Consider the following 18,764-nt stretch of genomic DNA (forward strand, 5'->3'; position numbering starts at 1 on the left):
TTCCTGGGATTTGATAAGGCTGGAGAATACGCACAACAAAACTCCATGGCTTAAAATAAGGTTCATAGTTATAAATTTAAGTGTTTATTGCAGTACTTCTTAAACTTTAATGTGCATAAAAATTATCTGAGGATCTTGTAGAAATACAGACCCTTATGCAGTAGGAAGGGTCTACGGCCCCAGCTCTCCCTGAGCAGGCACGTCAGAGAGCAGATGGGGACTGCAGAACGATAGAGCTGTGCTTCAGCCGAGGGCCAACATAAGGGCAACTAGCCGGGGTGAGTTTCAGATGCCCGCCGCTGGGTGGGTGTGTTTTGAGGGTAAGGAGGAAAGATGCATCCTAGCACAACCTCCCAGCCTGCTTTGATGATTATTTTCCATCAAGGTCGTACTGCTTTTAGCTCAGCAATAACCCTCCAACCCCCAATCTACTGAGTGCACCCCTTGGCCAGGCCCGCAGACCTAGCTCATTAAGTGACCGCTGGAGCTCTCTGTAACGTGCCAGCCCGCCAGGGAGGCGCTGGCTGTGGAGGGGGGCTCTCCGGGGACCTCTTTTCCCTCTCTCCCTCTTCCCACCTCCCCTGGCGGATAGCGGCGGTGCCTGCGGCAGAGCCTCCCTATGCAGCAGCCCCTTGCACTTGGCTCGCACTTCTGGGCGCTGTCCATGGTTGCAGCATCTTTCGGCGCGCCACGTCAGGAGGCCGCCGCGGGGCCCTGCGATTGGCGGAGGAGCCCCTCGCCATCCCCCAACACCCCCGCCCTCGCGCCCGGGCCCCGAGCCCCGGCCCCGAGCCTCGGCCCCGCAGGCGCGTGCCAGTGCGCGCGCGGGGCGCGCCCTGGGGCTCCCGGGCGGCACACCCACTTTCCTTATTAGGGCAGAGTCAGACGCGCAGAGCGGGCGGCGGGGGCGCGAGGGTGGGGCGGGGAGCCCTGGGAGGCGACAGCCGAGGGCGCAGCCACAGCCTCAGCCGCCTCGGAGCGGCAGGAGGGAGCAGCGGTCGCTGCGCTCCCGCCGGCCAGTTTCCTAAGACCCCGCTTCTCTCCGCGGGCAGAGATCTTCCTCTGCGCCCCGCCGGTACCCCTAGTCCAAACCTCTCGCGAAGACATGGAAGAATTTTTGCAACGCGCCAAATCTAAACTGGTAAGTTGGGGGAGCAGGGCTGTGTGCGTGCGTGTGTGTGTGTGTGTGTGTGTGTGTGTGTGTGTGTGTATGCGCGCGCCTGTGTGTGTGTGTGCGTGCGTGCGCGCGCTAGCTGATGAAGAGGAAAGGGCATTGCAGCAGAGAAGGAAGAAACAACTTTGCCGCTTAGTTGTCAGGGTGTGCGGGCTATCCCCTGGAAAGAATCTCTGGAACTCTGGTCCTTATAGCAGGCAGTCTGTCTCCAGAATCCTCCCCCGCAGGCAGACAAAGTGCTGAGGTGGGGGTGGTTGGCCTGGCAGAAGTTGGGTCCTGTGTGTCCAGCTTTGGTTCCTTTGGCCTGAGGTTAGAGAGAGGTAGATCCAGCCAAACTGCAACTTGCTTCTGATGGCTGGAGGGTTAATGGGTGTGGTGCTCCTTTCGAAAATGAGCCCAGCCTTCTGCTGATGCAGTACCTGTAAGTGTAAAGGGGAGGAAAAAGAATCTCTTAGAACTGTACTTTAGCTGGAGGTGGTAGCAAAGCACAAGAAAGGAAGTTAGGGTGCTGGCTAGGAAGGATGTGTGGGGCAAATGCGCAGTTTACCCAAGCATCCCTCACAAAGAGCTTGCTCCAGTGCAGGAGTAAGGGATGTTCTAGTGTGAATCATGCGACTCCCGGTCCCTGTTCAGATCTTTAATTTGGGCAGAGGCAGAAGGGGAAAGCCCCAACTGTTGCTGATGATGTGGGGTTTGCCAGACTATTGTTCTCCTGGGAGGAGACCAGCATGTTGGCCCGGTACAACTGTACCACTGTCCAAAGAGTGAACTGTGATTTTATTGTGTGGGTTGACAGTTGCTACATATTCTGGAACAACAGATTCTAGCAGCTTCCTAATTCCAAACTGTTTCGGTTCTCCAGCATAGCAGTAATAAACATAATGGAAATGTTTCTGTTTCAACACTTAGGGAAAAGCCTCTGCTCATTTAGAAGCGATATCTTTAATGAACAGTGAAAGTACCTTTCCTGGGCTTGGCATAGGAGGAAATGCATAATTTATGATGCCTTTAACCTTTAAACCTTCATAGAAGACAAAATACAAAGTCTGCATTAAGGTGACATCTTCATCACAAGGCAGGATATTTGCACGGTTATTACTGTAACGTATTTACGCTTGCACAACAAAGGGAGTGTAGACCCAAGTGTGATTCTTACAATGATTTAACTCTATCTTTTAAAAGACCATTAGAGTTGATTAATGCTAATGTAAGTATTTTGTTTTCTACCTTAAACCGCCCAGAGAGTCAAACATTTGTGGGGGTTTCAAAATTGAGAAAGTTGGTGGTCATTTCTGTGTTTATTGATGACCCCTATATAGTTTTACTTGAGCACAGGAAGGGAAATAGTGATTTCAGAAATTGCGTGCATTTCTGATCGTGTAAGTAAGCTCTCTGTTTTTTTACCTAATGATGAGTGAGAAATGGTCCAAAAGGAAAGTCAATCGTGCCAACTTATTTATTTATTTTGTGGGTGGGTGAAAATGAATGGCCATCATTGATACATGTAGATTTAGACTGCACCTGTGTTCCACTCTAGAAACACGTATTTTAACAATAAACATACAGATTGTGGGGTCTGATGTGAGCAAGAGATTTGCCTAATTTCTGAAGAAAAATTGCTGGAATGGAAAAATTTCCTATTTCAGAGCAATCAGTTGAAAGTAATGGGTAAGTTTATTTACTGAGTCCCTTCATTAGGCGAGCAATTTGCTCTACATCATTAAAAAAAAATAGACAGGAAAAAGAAGTGGTTGTTTGAAATACTATTCCTAGTTTCCTGTGTTAGCCAGAAGGACAATTACTGGTAATTTTGTTTTTTCTTGGAATAGGTTTCTTGTTAGAGATCACAGTTAGTCTTTCATAACCACAGAAAAGGTGTTTTGGTCAATTTTGGTGTCATATTTCTCCTGACAAATGATATTTTCTAGGTAAATAAATTTTTTACTTAATTTGGAACATTAACTATAGTAGTAGATGACCTTTTGCTTTAGAGGATAGATAATCTTTGTTTTGGAGAAAAAAATAACTGAATTATTATGACATTCATTTGTGAGAAGTATATTCATAATAAATTAGTACTGTTTAAAAAAATCAGGCTAATACTTTGGGAAACCTTTTAAGGAGAAGAAAATTATGCTGGCTTTCATTTAAGCCTGATTAGACCAGAATTAGATAGAAGTTAGGTGTTATGTTTAAGCTGTTTTCTGTCAGAAGTTAATATAGGCTTATCCGCATGATACCTTTGAAAAGTCTAGCTGGCAAGGTTTTTACCTACCTACTTGACTTCTTGCTTTGATACTCTGTAGTCATGATGTGTATCTTTTAATAGTTTGGAGTAGTCAATGTCCTTTCCAAAGTCCTAACATAACCTCACCATCATTGGAACTAGCTAATTCCAGTAGACAAAAGAAATTTTAAATTGCAAAATGGAGTAACTCTTAGTCATGGATAAAATTTCCAGTGATCAAGACTTTGGAGAAAGTCTGCATCATTTTTCCTCCTGACTAGGAGCATTTATTATTCATCTGTCATTGTGAGGAGAGAAGCAGCTCTCCCATTCTAGGCCAGGCCCTGGTGTGGATCAGAAATCTTTGAAGGGGAAGGGATATTTCTGGATTTTATCAGGTAGTTTGGAGCTTATTTCTGTTGAAATTAGGGGAGCACACTGTCAATTCTTTTTCCTCCCAGTCTGCTCCTGCTGATCTCAAGCTGAGGCAGATTCACTGGCATAATCCCCACCCCCTTTCCCCTAGATCTCTCCTTCTGATACATACCCTTCCTTCCTGAGAATATGCTGTATTTATCAGAAATGGCAAAAGCAGACCCCACGTGTGGCCTCACTGGGATCCCTCCTGGCACTCAAATGCTTCTCTAGGGGGCCTGCCTTCTACCTGGTCAGGACATGCTTGGGTGCCTAGATCATCTTGATGAAAAGCCTTAGCTGATGGTGGAGGGCAGCAAGGGAGGTAGTCCCTTACTCTGAGCTTGGCCTCCCGAAATGGCACCTTCTTGACAAATATGGAATGACAAATAGGAAATTAACACAATGATTATTAAATAATCAAGACAGTAGAGTAAGCCGAATGAGAACAAGACCCCTGAGAGTGTAGAGATGCTAATCAAAGGGTGGGTGATGCTTTTTACCTGGGTGCATTCCCCTGATGTGAGCACTCAGCTGTGTTTCTGGTTTGGACACCCACTGCTAGAACTGGAAATGAGAATAAAAACACATTTTCTTTTTCTCCTGCCAGTGCCCACCTGGCTTTTCTTCCACCTGCCTGTTCAGAGCTGGAATAGGGACAGAGATCAAATCCTATAGTTCCAGGCTTGTCCTGAGGTTTTAGCTATGCTTTCCATTTTTAGTTTTGCCATTTCTATGGTGGTGTCTTAGTTATTCTTAGTTGTACCATTTCTATGGTAAGAAAAATTGAGGGAGGGAGGGAATGAGGGTTCCCCGCCCACCCTATGCTGTGATTTGGGAAATGTCCTCCCCTTTCATAGTGGTCAGCTCAGAAAAGTATTCAGGCCAAGACCACCTCATGGTGGCAGTAAATGGTCCAAGTTTCCATGAACTTTGGGGGGAAGAAATGAAATAAATGAAGTGTCAGAGCCCCAGGGCTCTGGCTGGTGGGAAACCGAGGTCTCCACACTTGTCTTCTGAGCCTCTCCCACTGCCCGGACCCCAGCAGCTGATACAATTCAAGCAGCTGCTAATGGGTGGGGGGTCACTGCCGTCCACATGCCCTAAGAGGTAGATCACTAGCCAGCCTTGGGTGTTGGGTGTGTTGGAGGAGTGTCAGCTGCTGCTGGAAGGATCCAGAGCGCATCACTGTCTCAGGAATGCTGTTTTCAAAGAGAGGGTGGGGATCAGGTTGCCACTACAGTCTGAGGAATGCATCTGTCCCTTCTGCAGGGACAGCTGCAGATGCAGAGCTCTGTTCTGCAGTGGGTATTAGTCATCGCATGGACTTGTGTAGAAGAAAACTTCTGCATGACCTCAATGTCAACTTTGACTCTGTGGTACGTGGCATAGGGACCCAGAAAGCACATTAGAATTGTAGAGGAGATGGGGTTTTTAAAAAGAAAGAAAAACACAGCAGCCTGTCTGCAGAGTCATCATCTTCATTTGAAGTTGGAGGAATATATTCTTGATTCCTTTACAGGAAGAAAAGTTGGACTTGTCAATAAAAAGCGTCTTTAAAGTGACTGTTGCCAATATTTGGAAAGGGCCACTGTGGTGAGGACTAGTAGTTTCGTTTGGGGAGCTGAGCTCATTCTGATCACAGACCACAGGATCAGCTCCCTCCCCATCATCAGTGAGGGTTGGTGCACTGGAGATTTTGCCAGAGCATTGGTGAGCAGGAAGGAGACTCAGGAATCCAAAGCACTTCTATGAACGTGGTGCTTCCACCCCGCCTCCCCCTTAGGAGAAAAGAGCCTTTGATTGCTTTAGCCACGGAGTCAGCTCCATTTCTCCCTGCTGGAGCTTTCAGACCAAGAGCTGTGGATTATCCAGCCCCCCTTGGCGGAGGGGGTGGGGCGGGGAATGCTTTGGAGAAGAGTCAGAGTTTTTCAGTGTAAATCTCACAGGGGATTGGTCTGCCTCAAAGGTAAAGAATCGGTCACTGCCACTCAGACAGCACCTTGGGTCTTGGAGGACATGATTAGGTGAGCAAGGACACTGTTTAATTAGTGACTTGGGAATATTTGATGTTAACTGGGTAGAAAGGCGACAGCTTTGGTATAACCTGTTTATTTCTAATTGTAGCATTTATTTGGCCAGATAGTAACATTGTTTGGGGTTTGGTGTGCCAGTCTAGAGAGCTCTTGTAAGCAATGGTGGCTTGGTGATGGAGGTATCGCTCTTCCTGTACATCCACTCCTTCCTGGAGTGCTAGCTGAGCAGAGACAAGGGTGAGGAAGAACTACTTGGGTCTGGGTGAAGCCTGCAAAAGTGGAAAGAACATCTGGGGACCAGAGAGGTGAAGTGCATGGTGTTGCCTTTGCCACTGATTCTGTTTGGACTCTGGGGTTTATGGGAGAGTCATAGAGTTTGGAGTCATCTTTGAAGAGAAACTGGGGAGGGGCAGGACTGACATATTCAGGAGGCAGCATTCACATGGAGTTTGATATGACTGACACCCTCTGGGTTTGTGCAGTACACACCCTGCACAATCATACATGGCTTCCCTGCCCCAGGTCCCAGAGTAGCCTACTCAGAATCTCTGGCGATGTGCCAAATCCTTTTCTATCTGAGCCCTGTGGCTTTGGGCTTTGGTTTCCAGGGAAAGGTAATCTTTTTTCTTAAGAGATCTTGGGAGGCAAACTGGGTACTAGATTGCTCTGAAAAATCCAACCACAAAGTCTGTGTTGGAGAAAATAAGCTGATAACACGGTCTTGGGTGTTTTTTGTTGTTGTTGTTTGTTTGTCTTAGAATTTTTTTAAATTTATTTGTCAGAGGGAGAGAGAGAGAGAGAGAGAGAGAGAGCACAAGCAGGGGGAGCGGCAGGCAGAGGGAGAAGCAGTCTCCCCACTGAGCAAGGAGCCCCATGTGGGACTCGATCCCAGCACCCTGAGATCATGACCTGAGCCGAAGGCAGACGCTTACCCGACTGAGCCACCCAGGCATCCTGTTATTGAAATATTTCTGATTCATAAATCTTTTAAATGTTTTTTAACCAGTCCTTATGGAAAAGAAAAACAAGGCCAACACTTAACCAGCTGAGCCATCCAGGTGTCCCTGGTCTTGGGTTTTTAGTCTGACAACTGGGATAATGATACCCACTTTGCAGGTTTGTTGTAAAGCCAAAATACTATGTCTACAGTTCTCAGCACAGAACCTGGAACAGTGGCTGCTTCCCTCCATTTGCCCCAGCTGGTCATTCTCTGCAGTTCCTTATCTCACTGAATGACATTATTATCCATCCAGTTTCTCCACCTGGAAACTTCCTTCTCCACGCAACTTATCCCAGGCATGATGATTGCAAGGGTGGGCTCGCCAGTCTCCAGGAAACCACTCTCCCACTGCTGCCACGGAGAGCATTGCGAAAGCACCTTTTGCACCTCTGTAAACCTCAGGACCCTTCTATTGCTCTTAGGAAAGCAGATAACATGACGTCATTAACATGACGTTGGGATCTGACCCAGGGTGCTGCTCAGCTTCCTTGGGCTTCTTCTCCTCCCTGGCATAGAAAACTCCTACCCTTTCTTCAGATGAGGTGACGAAGGGAAGTCTCCCCAAAGGACCTCTTCCCACTCCACCTCCTTCACTTCATGAGTATAAGTTGGGTTTTTGGGTAATGATTTTAGATCACTTACTGCAGCTTGTCATTATATTTCTATTGGGCATGTTTGTTTGATTAATCAGACTGAAAAACAGGTCTCTCTCTGTATGATTTTGTTCACCATTGTAGATCAGGGCCTGGTGCAATGCCTGATGTTTAGGAAGTTGTTTGTTTTGGCGGTTGTTAATCATGCCATATTATCGTTAATTAAGTACAAAGAGCCCTCCAGTTATGTCACCTAGAGATTCTCTCACCCGTTGCTCTGTTTGGCTGTTCTGTTTGGTGTGCCAGTGTCCACATTAATCTGAACAGCATCGTTCACTTTGATGAGGCGATCAGGGCAGCAGATGGAACAAGCATCATGGGTCACCGGATAAGGGATTCCTTTTATGTGCACAAAGATCTTTCTCACTTTGTACAACTTGTACTTGGCCTCCTCGGGTGCAAAATGAAGAAGAGCAAAGCAACACTTGGTGCCACAGATCAGACAGAAATTCTCTTCCTTCTTGTCAGCGCTGATGACCTCCCTAAAACAGAGTAGGCTAAGAGTTTGGCCCTTGAAATTAATCGTAATGAACTGCTGCATGCAGATTTCTTTCTTCATTTCTTGTCAGGGAGTACTTAAGTCTGTTCCTTAGAAAGAGATGAGGGAGGACATTCTCTCAGCTTGTGGGGACCAGGAGGTGGACGAGGACCAAACACACCGGTCAGTTTTTCTTGCATCCAATGCTTCAGATGCTTCTTGGGACCATGAGCCATGCCTGTGCTAGACACAAAAAGAGCAAAGTGTTTTTAGAATGAATGAGGACATAAGGCAAGAGTCTTGCACAAATCATAACCCATTGTAGTGGCTCAATAAAAATGAATAAGTGGATGGACAGGTGCAGACTCCTAGCGATCTGAATCTGAAGAAGGGCCAACAACAGTATGCACAAACCCAGGTTGGTTTACTAGAAGCAGGTGAGAAACATTAAGGTCAAGGAGTGCCATCCAGCACTTTGCACAGAGTGTGTACTTCATACAAAATGTTACTGCAAACCAATGAGGCTAGTTTTTATGCACGACTGTTGGGAATCTGCAAATATTGGTTAAATTCAAGCATGAATGGATTGGAGAGAGGCAAGGAAGGGAATGGGCCACTAAAATTTGCCTCTGCAAAACCACATTGCGTAGATCAGCAAATGGAGCTTATTAGTGCCGTAGATCCTCCACTGTGTGGTTCAAAGACTAAAAATTACACTTCCCCAATCCCAACTACCACACCAAGTCCACCCAGCCTATTCTGCTTCCTCTGGAGCAGTACTAGTAGCATGGGAGAGACTGGCAGGTAAGCCTTTCAGAGTCCTTGAGAGGAAAGGTGTAGGCATTCCAGGCTAGTCTCATTAGTATTTCTGTCCAACCCTGACACAGCAGACCTCGTGCATGGGATCAACCCGTGCATTGTCCTGAAGCAGACCCCTTGTCCGACCAGTGCACTGTTTGTGGTAGAGCATGATCATGGTCATCCACTTCATCGAACTCTCAGGGATGTGACCAGACTTTCCCAGGTGCTCTTACTAGCCTGTGATGCCAGAGTCTTTTTGAAATGATGGGGGGTCCAGAAAAATTGCATATCTTTGGCTCCATGCATTTTCTATTTCTTGCTTTGGCTGCCAGAAAGCTCAAAGCTACGCTGATGCTTACTCCTTAGCCTAGTATTTCTGTAGTAAGTTTTTCTTATTTTTACTGCTTCGTTTCTACCTTGTTATACTTATTTTAATGTGTGTTTGTTTTTTTTTTTTTTTGCTTAATTTGTATGTGTGGTTTTTTTTTTTTATTACAAGCAGCTTATCCTTTTGGACCCTGGCAAGAATAAATAAATACATTTTACTATAATGCATATGATCGTGAATATGTTTTGACAACTGGTCTGGTGTAATTCAGGGTTTATCCACTTACATTTGGGAATTAGCTTTTTTTTTGTGATGGCAAATATCGTGTGGGGGCTTCAAAACATGTAGCTGAAATTAGACATCAATCAACACAATCAAAGCTGTATCTTTGTTCTCATCCTTAAGGACTGGTGGATTCCTTGGGAGCAGCAGTGATCACACATTCCTGTACCTGAGCCCATAACCTGGAGCCCAGGATGCAGCCCATAGTAGAAGCGGCCGGGCCTACATAGGAAGGTTTGGGAAGAATTTCATAGAGCATTTTGGATTTGAAGAAAGCTTGGAGATCCTTTTGTCTTCCTCATCACTTCTTTCCCCTAAGTGCAGTTTGGCATGGTGGCTGGTGGTGTGGGCTTTCAAACCAGATGCCTGATTTCCAAGCTTGACTTTGCCATCTTGATTTTACTCATCAGGGAACCTCAGTCACTTAGCCTTGCTGAGTCTCGGTTTTCTCATCTATAAAATGAGAACAATATTAGCACTCCCCTCTTAGGGCTGTTGCAGGTGTGAATGTCCTAAGATGAGACACAGAGCTGAGTAATAAAATAACAAAAACATGAAAGAGATCACTGGTGGACAAGAGAGCCAGGAAGCCCTACTGACATTTCATAGACAATTCTTTTTTTATATAATTTTTTTATTATGTTATGTTAGTCACCATATACTACATCATTAGTTTTTTTATTTATTCAAGAGAAATTTATGGAACACTTACCAAGTAAAAACATTCACCAAGCACTTGTATAGAATACAAAGATAAATAAGATACAGAAGTTAACCTTAAGGAATTTCTAGTTTATTAGGGAAACTAAGTAAGGGTTAAAATAAATGATAATAATGATAGGCAATATTGAGAGGTATTGGTTTTGTATATTTTAATTATTTTCAAAATATGTCCATGCCAATTTAATATAATCTAAAGCCCTGGAAAACACTCTGAAATGTACTGCGTGCTAAATAAATGGGAAGAGTTATTATAGTTATAAATAGCTTTGTTGTCTCTGAAGAGATCCAATATTGGAGCCACTACTTCAAGAGGCTTCTTCCTCCTAGATTTCTACAGTGCTCTAAAGAGAGGAGGTAGGCAATTTACAGAATCACCATCTTGACCTGGCTGCACATTAGAATCACCTTGGGAGTTCCTTTTTTTTTTCATTTTATTTTTTTATGTTATGTTAGTCATCATACATTACATCATTAGTTTTTGATGTAGTGTTCCCTGATTCGTTGTTTGTGTATAACACCCAGTGCTCCATGCAATACATGCCCTCCTTAATACCCATCACCGGGTTAACCCATCCCCCACCCCCATCCCCTCCAAAACCCTCAGTTTGATTCTCGGACAATTCTTAATTCTTAGCTCTTTTTAGTTTGCCTAAAATTTGGTGAATGTCTGTCTTCCCTCTAAGAGATCTGTTTTTTTTCCACTGAATGTCCACAGTGGTCTTGTGGAGTAAGTAGTATTCTCCTTTTGCAGTTGAGGAAACTGAGCATTAGGGAGTCAGGAAGTTGGCCCACGTTCCCACTGCCAATGAAAAGCAGAACGAGAGTTCTCTCCCAGATCAGCTGACTCCAATTCCAGGACTCTTTTCTTATAGCCTCAGTGCCTCTGCCCACCTGATCTCCCAGAACACTGGTTCAGTTGGTTAAGCGACTGCCTTCAGCTCAGGTCATGATCCTGGAGTCCCGGGATCGAGTCCCACATCGGGCTCCCTGCTCAGCAGGGAGTCTGTGTCTCCCTCTGACCCTCCCCCCTCTCGTGCTCTCTATCTCTCATTCTCTCTCTCTCAAATAAATAAATAAAATCTTTAAAAAAAATAGAAGTGAACAACTTGACAGGTTTATAGGAGGGTTGGATGGTAAGTTCACTTTGACCCGAGAAAGAGGTTTATTTCTTTGTGGTGACCGTTTTATATTAAAAACCCTCGGACAACTGAGTCATCAGTGAATATTATTGAGAACTAGCTATGAGAAAAATCTGTGGCTTGGCTGTCTCTGATTTGGTTGGACGAGTTGGAGGACATTTCTTACTGTATACCCATGTGAAAGGAATATAAAAGATTGATAAACTAGTTGGAAAATTGACATGTGACTAGCTTTTACAGTGGTCAGAAATATTGTGGGAATTTAGTGAGTTTTTCATAAAGAGAACGCATTTCAAAAAAAGTTTGAAGTTGTCCCTTACTTACCATCAATATTGTTGGCACAACTCTTGGTTTTGCAGATGTCTTCAGAGCTGTTAATGTGTTGCTGGAGGTCTTAAGGATTACTTTGATTGATTGACTGATGAATCGATCGTACAGTAGGTTGACTCATCCCAATGACACAGTTAGTGAGGAGAAGAGCTGGAGTCGAGCCACAGCTCCCAGTTGTGCCAAGCCTGCTTCTGGCTCTTGAGTCTGCCAGCTTAGCAGCGCCCCTGAAAACTGCTGGTTATACTCAAGACACATGTAGGAGTGAAGGTAAGGGGAAGAAAGAAAGGAAGGAAAGTGGATGTGGAATTGGAAGGAACTAGGAGAAAAGAGGAGAAAAGGGTTTTTGGCGGGGGGGCACAGGGAGAAGTGGTGAGGCATAGAACATCCTTCCAAGACGCAGTTGCAGTGAGTTGCAGGCCCAGCACTTCCTGTTTCCGGAGTTCACTCATCTGGTGACATCAGCCAACCCTAAGTCTCCTGGAAGGTGGAATTATGCAAGAGCAGCTTTCCTTAAAGCAGCCAAAATTGATGATTAAAAACATCTGTATGAATACATAAAGAAGATGTGTGTGTGCACACACGTGCACACACACATACAGAGGAGTGTTACCCAGCCATAAAAAAGATGAGATTGTGCCATTTGCAACAACACAGATGGACCTGGAGGGTGTTATGCTAAGTGAAATAGGTCAGGCTGAGAAAGACAAATATTGTATGATTTCACTCATGCGTGGGAACCAAAAAACAAAACAAGTGACTAAACAAACCAAAAGCAGAATCAGACCTATAAATACAGAGAACAAACTGATGGCTGCCAGAGGGAAGGGGGTTGGAGGCATGAACAAAATGAGTGGAGGGGAGTGGGAGGCACAGGCTTCCAGCTATGGGATCAATAAGTCACGGGAATAAAAGACACAACATAGGGTATATGGTTGGTGATATTGTAATAGTGTATGGAGACAGACGGTAGCGTGTGATGAGCACGGCATAAGGTATAGAGTTGTCAAATCACTCTGTTGTACACCTGCAACTAATGTAACATTGCGTGTCAACTATACTCAAATAAAGAAATTAAAAAAAACACATATCTTTAAAGTTAGTCCTTTCCTCACAGGAAAATCCCCCAAACTCTATCTCTGAGCCTATTTGTGTGTTAACATCTGTAAAACACTCAGGAGCAATGCTGGGATACAGGAAAGACTCACTAACGTTAACTATCATCATCATCTTCATCATCATCACTTAGTTTGTGCTTTGACAGAATATCCACAAGCTTGATTTTCTCAGAGCACAGTGATGGAAGAAGAGGTTGCCCAAGATTGTAATTGCCGCTAACTTACAGTGGAGGAATTGCACAAACAAAACCCAAATCAAACAGAACCTATAAGAAGCCGGCCCAGGCTCTCCATAAGTGCCATTCCCTCTGGGGTAGGGTAAATAGTTCTAAGTGTCCGCACAGTGTCTGTGGCCACAACATCAGTGATGTCAGGTACGCTGCTGATGTTCACAGTAACAACCCTGTATATCATCAAGGAGGAAAGATCAGTTAAGCTCAGAGTCCTGCTTAAGGAGAAAGGTGGAGCATGTAAGCAGTTTCAGAAAAATTTCTAATTCAGATAATTAAAAGAGAAAAAAAGTAGAAAGGAATTGTCACATGGAGGGCAAGCTTTGGTTGTCTGGAAAAGTTGCTTGCACAGGAGACCTCGTTCTTACGGGAAGCCAGATATGTGAAATATCATGGTTTTTATAACAAGTGATCATGAGTCAGGAGGGAGGGCAATGGTGCTAAAAATGTGAGCCTGATGTGAGGAGGCAGAAATAGGTCTGTGGCATGTAGAAGATGCAGGAAGGCCCGCTCCCTGCTCCCATCCTGAGTCAAGAAATAATCTGGTTCTGGACTCCACAAAAAAGTTGCAGCAGGGCCCATGAGCCTGTAAAAAAGTTCCCTAAGAACGGCCCGAGAGGGAAGGACACCTGCTGATGGGTTTTCAATTATTTGAAATGTTTTTGTGGGAGAGTTCCCATTTGCAGAAACCATTTCTTTACCTTCCTCACACAATAACAACAAGAACAAAAACCAAAACAAAAATAAACCCCAGGACTTTAGAATAAGTGGCTTGAAAAAAAAGAAAAAGAAGAAGAAGATGCCCATCAATTCAATAAGATCCAATTATTCTGTTGTGAAAATTATCTATCAACTAATCAAAGGGTGCAAAAGTGAAATGTGCATGCTTGTGTCTTGCTCCCCAAAATGGAAAAGAAGAGTGAAGGCTGAAGTTCATTCTGAATGTAGAAGCGTCTTTGGTCGTCTTTGTACTCTTCATACTCATTTCCACCAGCAAGTGGCCGGTGGTACCGGCCAGACCAGCACCTGGCTCTGGGAAGACAGAAGTGTCACGGCAGGTGCACAGGTCAGCCGCTCCCCTGCCACGGGTATGTCTGAGAGGACACATGCCTGTCTGCTCCCCGGGAAGGCAGTGTCCCTGGGCCCTTCTCCAGGGAGACAAGGGGGCAAGTTGTTCATTGCCCCCAAACTCCCTGCTTCTTCCCCCCCCATTTCTATTGAGAAATAATTGACATACATCACTATATACATTTAAGGCATACAGCAGGATGGTTTGATTTACTATATTGTAAGAGGATTATCACTATAGGTTCAGTTAACATTCGTTTTCTTTTACAGATACAATGAAAAGAAAAGAAAGAATAAAAGAATAAAGGGGGAACATTTCTCCTTGTGATGAGAACTCTTAGGATTTACTCTGTTAATGACTTTCCTATATATGGTGTGGCAACGTTAGCGTAGCATCATGTTGTACATGATTACATCTCTGCTGCTTTAATACTTTCATCCCCCCCGGCCCTTAGCAGCCTCACTTGGTTTGTGTGGGGCATGTCCTGACTGAAATACCAGGTAGGATTTTCTCACCCTCTGGCAGCTACCATAAAAATGGATTCGCAGAGCCACTGCCTTGTGGAGAGCTGGATTCTTTCAGGGAAAGGTGAACAGCAGTTCAACTGATTTTTGTAGATTAATACAAGCTTAAACTTTGATTCAGATTTTGTTTTATCTTTTGAGTATTTACCAAGCCCATTGGGGGAACTTCCTTGGTTTTCTTTCTTTTCTTTTCTATTCAAAAGATTTTATTTATTTTTTGACAGAGAGAGAGAGCGTGCGTGTACAAGCAGGGGGAGCAGCAGAAGGAGAGGGAGAAGCAGGCTCCCCGCTGAGTAGGGAGCCTGATGTGGGACTCGATCCCAGGACCCCAGGATCATGACCTGAGCTGAAGGCAAACGCTTAACTGACTGAGCCACCCAGACACCCTGGTTTTTTTTCCTTTAAAATTGTAAGCAAATGAAAGCATGGTCTTAGGAAATGCATTCAGGTCATAGGACAAGATAAATGGGAGGGAGAATTTCATTCTCTAGCTGAATATTTCTTCTATTATTTAATTGTGAATTTGCTTTGTAAGACCCTAACATAATAAAGCCATGCACAGAGCAAAGCAACTTCATTGGTCTGTAACTGATCGTGTGCTTGCTGATATCCCTGGACTGTGGCCTGAAGCTCCCTCCAGCTTTCTTGGCTCCACTCTAAAAAATTCCAGACATAAACTCACTGTGGTGGATACAGATGAAAATGCTATCCCAGAACTGGCTTTTAAAACACTTTGAAAAATTCATTAGCCTTCGAATGTATTAGGTCACTCTGAGCCTTATGGAGGGGACAAGCATATTTCTCACTTCTGTGGAATTATTTCATGCCAAAATAGCCTTCCGACCAAGCATGACATTGCTGTAAAAACCAGTTCACAGTGGTAGGGTTTCAGATGCCATCATTTACATAGCTTTGATGAATCTCATAAACACTGAGCCATGCTTATTACTACTGGCCCCTTCCTTGGACTTTTGCTTTCAGCACGATTTATATTCATCCACTCTGATCGCTATGTCACACTGGACATACCCTGACCCGTCACTTCAGGGAGTGGTGTGGAAACAGGCATCAGGATTCCATGTGTTTAGCCACAGTCTTTTGTTAGTGATTTCTTGCTTGGAAACTGTCGGTTATTTTGATCACAGACCTTTGCATGTGAAACTACTGTGGAAGCACAGATCTTTAACACTGAAACAGATGACTTTAGACTTTGTCTATTTCAGCCTCCTGGTACTGTCAGGTTTCAACACTTTTAAATGTTAAAGCAAATTTGAGAAATAGAGGAAAGCTAAAAAATGAACCATAAACATGAAAGGAAATAAAAACTAAAAATGAAAATTACCCACTTTTTTTAAGGGTGGGGGGAGAGGGGCAGAGAGAGAATCTCAAGCAAGCTCCACGCCCAGTACAGAGCCCTCCTGACACAGGGCTCGATCTTACAACCCTGAGATCATGACCTGAGCTGAAATCAAGAGTCAGGCTCTCAACTGACTGAGTCACCCAGGCATCCTGAAAATTACCCACTTTCATTCTAGCGTGACTGTTGGCAAATTTTGGCAAGTAGTTTTCTTAGTCTTTCTTTTTTGTGCATAGGATCAGGATATTCATACATTTCAGTACCCTGATTTTTATTTTACTTGACATTATTCATTAACTATTTCCCTATGTTATTGAATTATATTCCAAATCAGCATTTTAAATCATAGCATACAATGTAATAAGGAAGATATATGATGGTTAAACATTTTGATCACCCCTCCTATTTTTTTGCTATTGTTAATTACACTGTAACAAACATCTCTGTTGCTAAAATTTTTTTTTTAGATTTATTTATTTATTTATTTGAAAGAGAGAATGAGAGAGAGAGAGAGAGAGAGAGAGAGCGAGCACATGAGACAGGGGAGGGTCAGAGGGAGAAGCAGACTCCCTGCCGAGCAGGGAGCCCAATGTGGGACTCGATCCCAGGACTCCAGGATCATGACCTGAGCTGAAGGCAGTCGCTCAACCAACTGAGCCACCCAGGCGCCCCTAAAATTTTTTTATCTTGTGTAGGATAATGTCCTTAAAATAGCTTTTCAAAAATGTAGTTATTGGAGCAAAATATACAAATATTCTTTTTTTAAATTTTTTATTATGTTAATCACCATACATTACATCATTAATTTTGGATGTAGTGTTCCATGATTCATTGTTTGTGCATAACACCCAGTGCTCCATGCAGAACGTGCCCTCTTTAATACCCATCACCAGGTTAACCCATCCCCCCACCCGCCTCCCCTCTAGAACCCTCAGTTTGTTTTTCAGAGTCCATCATCTCTCATGGTTGGTCTACCCCTCCGATTTCTCCCCCGTCATTTTTACCCTCCTGCTATCTTCTTTTTTTTTTTCTTAACATATATTGCATTATTTGCTTCAGAGGTACAGATCTGTGATTCAACAGTCTTGCACAATTCAAGCACTCGCCATAGCACACACCCTCCCCAATGTCTATCACCCAGCCACCCCATCCCTCCCCCCCCCCCACCACTCTGGCAACCCTCAGTTTGTTTCCTGAGATTAAGAATTCCTCATATCAGTGAGGTCATATGATACATGTCTTTCTCTGATTGGCTTATTTCACTCAGCATAACACCCTCCAGTTCCATCCATGTCGTTGCAAATGTCAAGATCTCATTCTTTTTGAAGGCTGCATAATATTCCATTGTGTATATATACCACCTCTTCTTTATCCATTCATCTGTCGATGGACATCCTGGCTCTTTCCACAGTTTGGCTATTGTGGACATTGCTGCTATAAACATTGGGGTGCATGTACCCCTTCGGGTCCCTACATTTGTATCTTTGTGGTAAATACCCAGTAGTGCAATTGCTGGATCGTAGGGTAGCTCTATTTTCAACTGTTTGAGGAACCTCCATACTGTTTTCCAGAGGGGTTGCACCAGCTTGCATTCCCACCAACAGTGTAGCAGGGTTCCCCTTTCTCCGCATCCCCGCCAACATCTGTCGTTTCCTGACTTGTTAATTTTGGCCATTCTGACTGGTGTGAGGTGGTATCTCATTGAGGTTTTGATTTGGATTTTCCTGATGCCGAGCGATGTGGAGCACTTTTTCATGTGTCTGTTGGCCATTTGGATGTCTTCTTTGGACAAATGTCTGTTCATGTCTTCTGCCCTTTTCTTGATTGGATTATTTGTTCTTTGGGTGTTGAGTTTGATAAGTTCTTTATAGATTTTGGATACTAGCCCTTTATCTGATATGTCATTTGCAAATATTTTCTCCCATTCTGTCTGTTGTCTTTTGGTTTTGTGGACTGTTTCTTTTGCCGTGCAGAAGCTTTTTATCTTGATGAAATCCCAATAGTTCATTTTTGCCCTGGCTTCCCTTGCCTTTGGCGATGTTTCTAGGAAGAAGTTGCTGTGGCTGAGGTCGAAGAGGTTGCTGCCTGTCTTCTCCTTTAGGATTTTGATGGACTCCTGTCTCACGTTTAGATCTTTCAACCATTTGGAGTCTATTTTTGTGTGTGATGTAAGGAAATGGTCCAGTTTCATTCTTCTGCATTGTGGCTGTCCAGTTTTCCCAACACCATTTGTTGAAGAGACTGTCTTTTTTCCATTGGACATTCTTTCCTGCTTTGTCAAAGATGAGTTGACCATAGAGTTGAGGGTCCATTTCTGGGCTCTCTATTCTGTTCCATTGATCTATGTGTCTGTTTTTGTGCCAGTACCATACTGTCTTGATGATGACAGCTTTGTAATAGAGCTTGAAGTCCGGAATTGTGATGCTGCCAGCTTTGCTTTTCTTTTTCAACATTCCTCTGGCTATTCGGGGTCTCTTCTGGTTCCATAAAAATTTCAGGATTTTTTGTTCCATTTCTTTGAAAAAAGTGGATGGCATTTTCAAATATTCTTTTTTTTAAAGATATAGATAGTCTTAAGTTTCTTGATAAATCTTTCCATATTGATTTCTGGATGAAATCCACCACATTTCAAGACCCAGGGAGGTTCAGAAAGGTTAACTTGTTCCATAGAACATTGTAACAGAGTCAAGCATAGATTTCAGGTCTCTTGACACGTAGGTCTGTGCTCCTGACAAATTTGAGAGGCTGTTTAGTATAGCAGGAAGAGTACCAGGCTAATTTAAAAAATATGGATGTAGGGGCATCTGAGTGGCTCAGTCGGTTAAGCATCTGCCTTCAGCTCAGGTCATGATCCCAGGGTCCTGGGATTGAGCCTCACATCGGG

At 44.0% G+C, this 18,764-nt stretch overlaps 1 protein-coding gene across 8 annotated transcripts in view; it reads left to right on the plus strand.

The window, feature by feature from the left end:
• The first annotated feature begins 924 nt into the window (after positions 1–924).
• The window catches only part of PRUNE2 (prune homolog 2 with BCH domain), a 254,412-nt gene continuing 236,572 nt past the window's right edge, over positions 925–18,764 (plus strand). For all 8 annotated transcript variants that reach the window (XM_027614380.2, XM_027614384.2, XM_027614387.2 and 5 more), the window contains exon 1: positions 925–1,141. In XM_027614380.2, the coding sequence (XP_027470181.2) occupies positions 1,106–1,141 (36 nt within the window). In that variant the 5' untranslated portion in view covers positions 925–1,105. The remainder of the gene's footprint in view (positions 1,142–18,764) is intronic.

This window comes from Zalophus californianus, chromosome 13 (genome assembly GCF_009762305.2).
Source record: "Zalophus californianus isolate mZalCal1 chromosome 13, mZalCal1.pri.v2, whole genome shotgun sequence".
Taxonomy (NCBI): Eukaryota; Metazoa; Chordata; class Mammalia; order Carnivora; family Otariidae; genus Zalophus; species Zalophus californianus.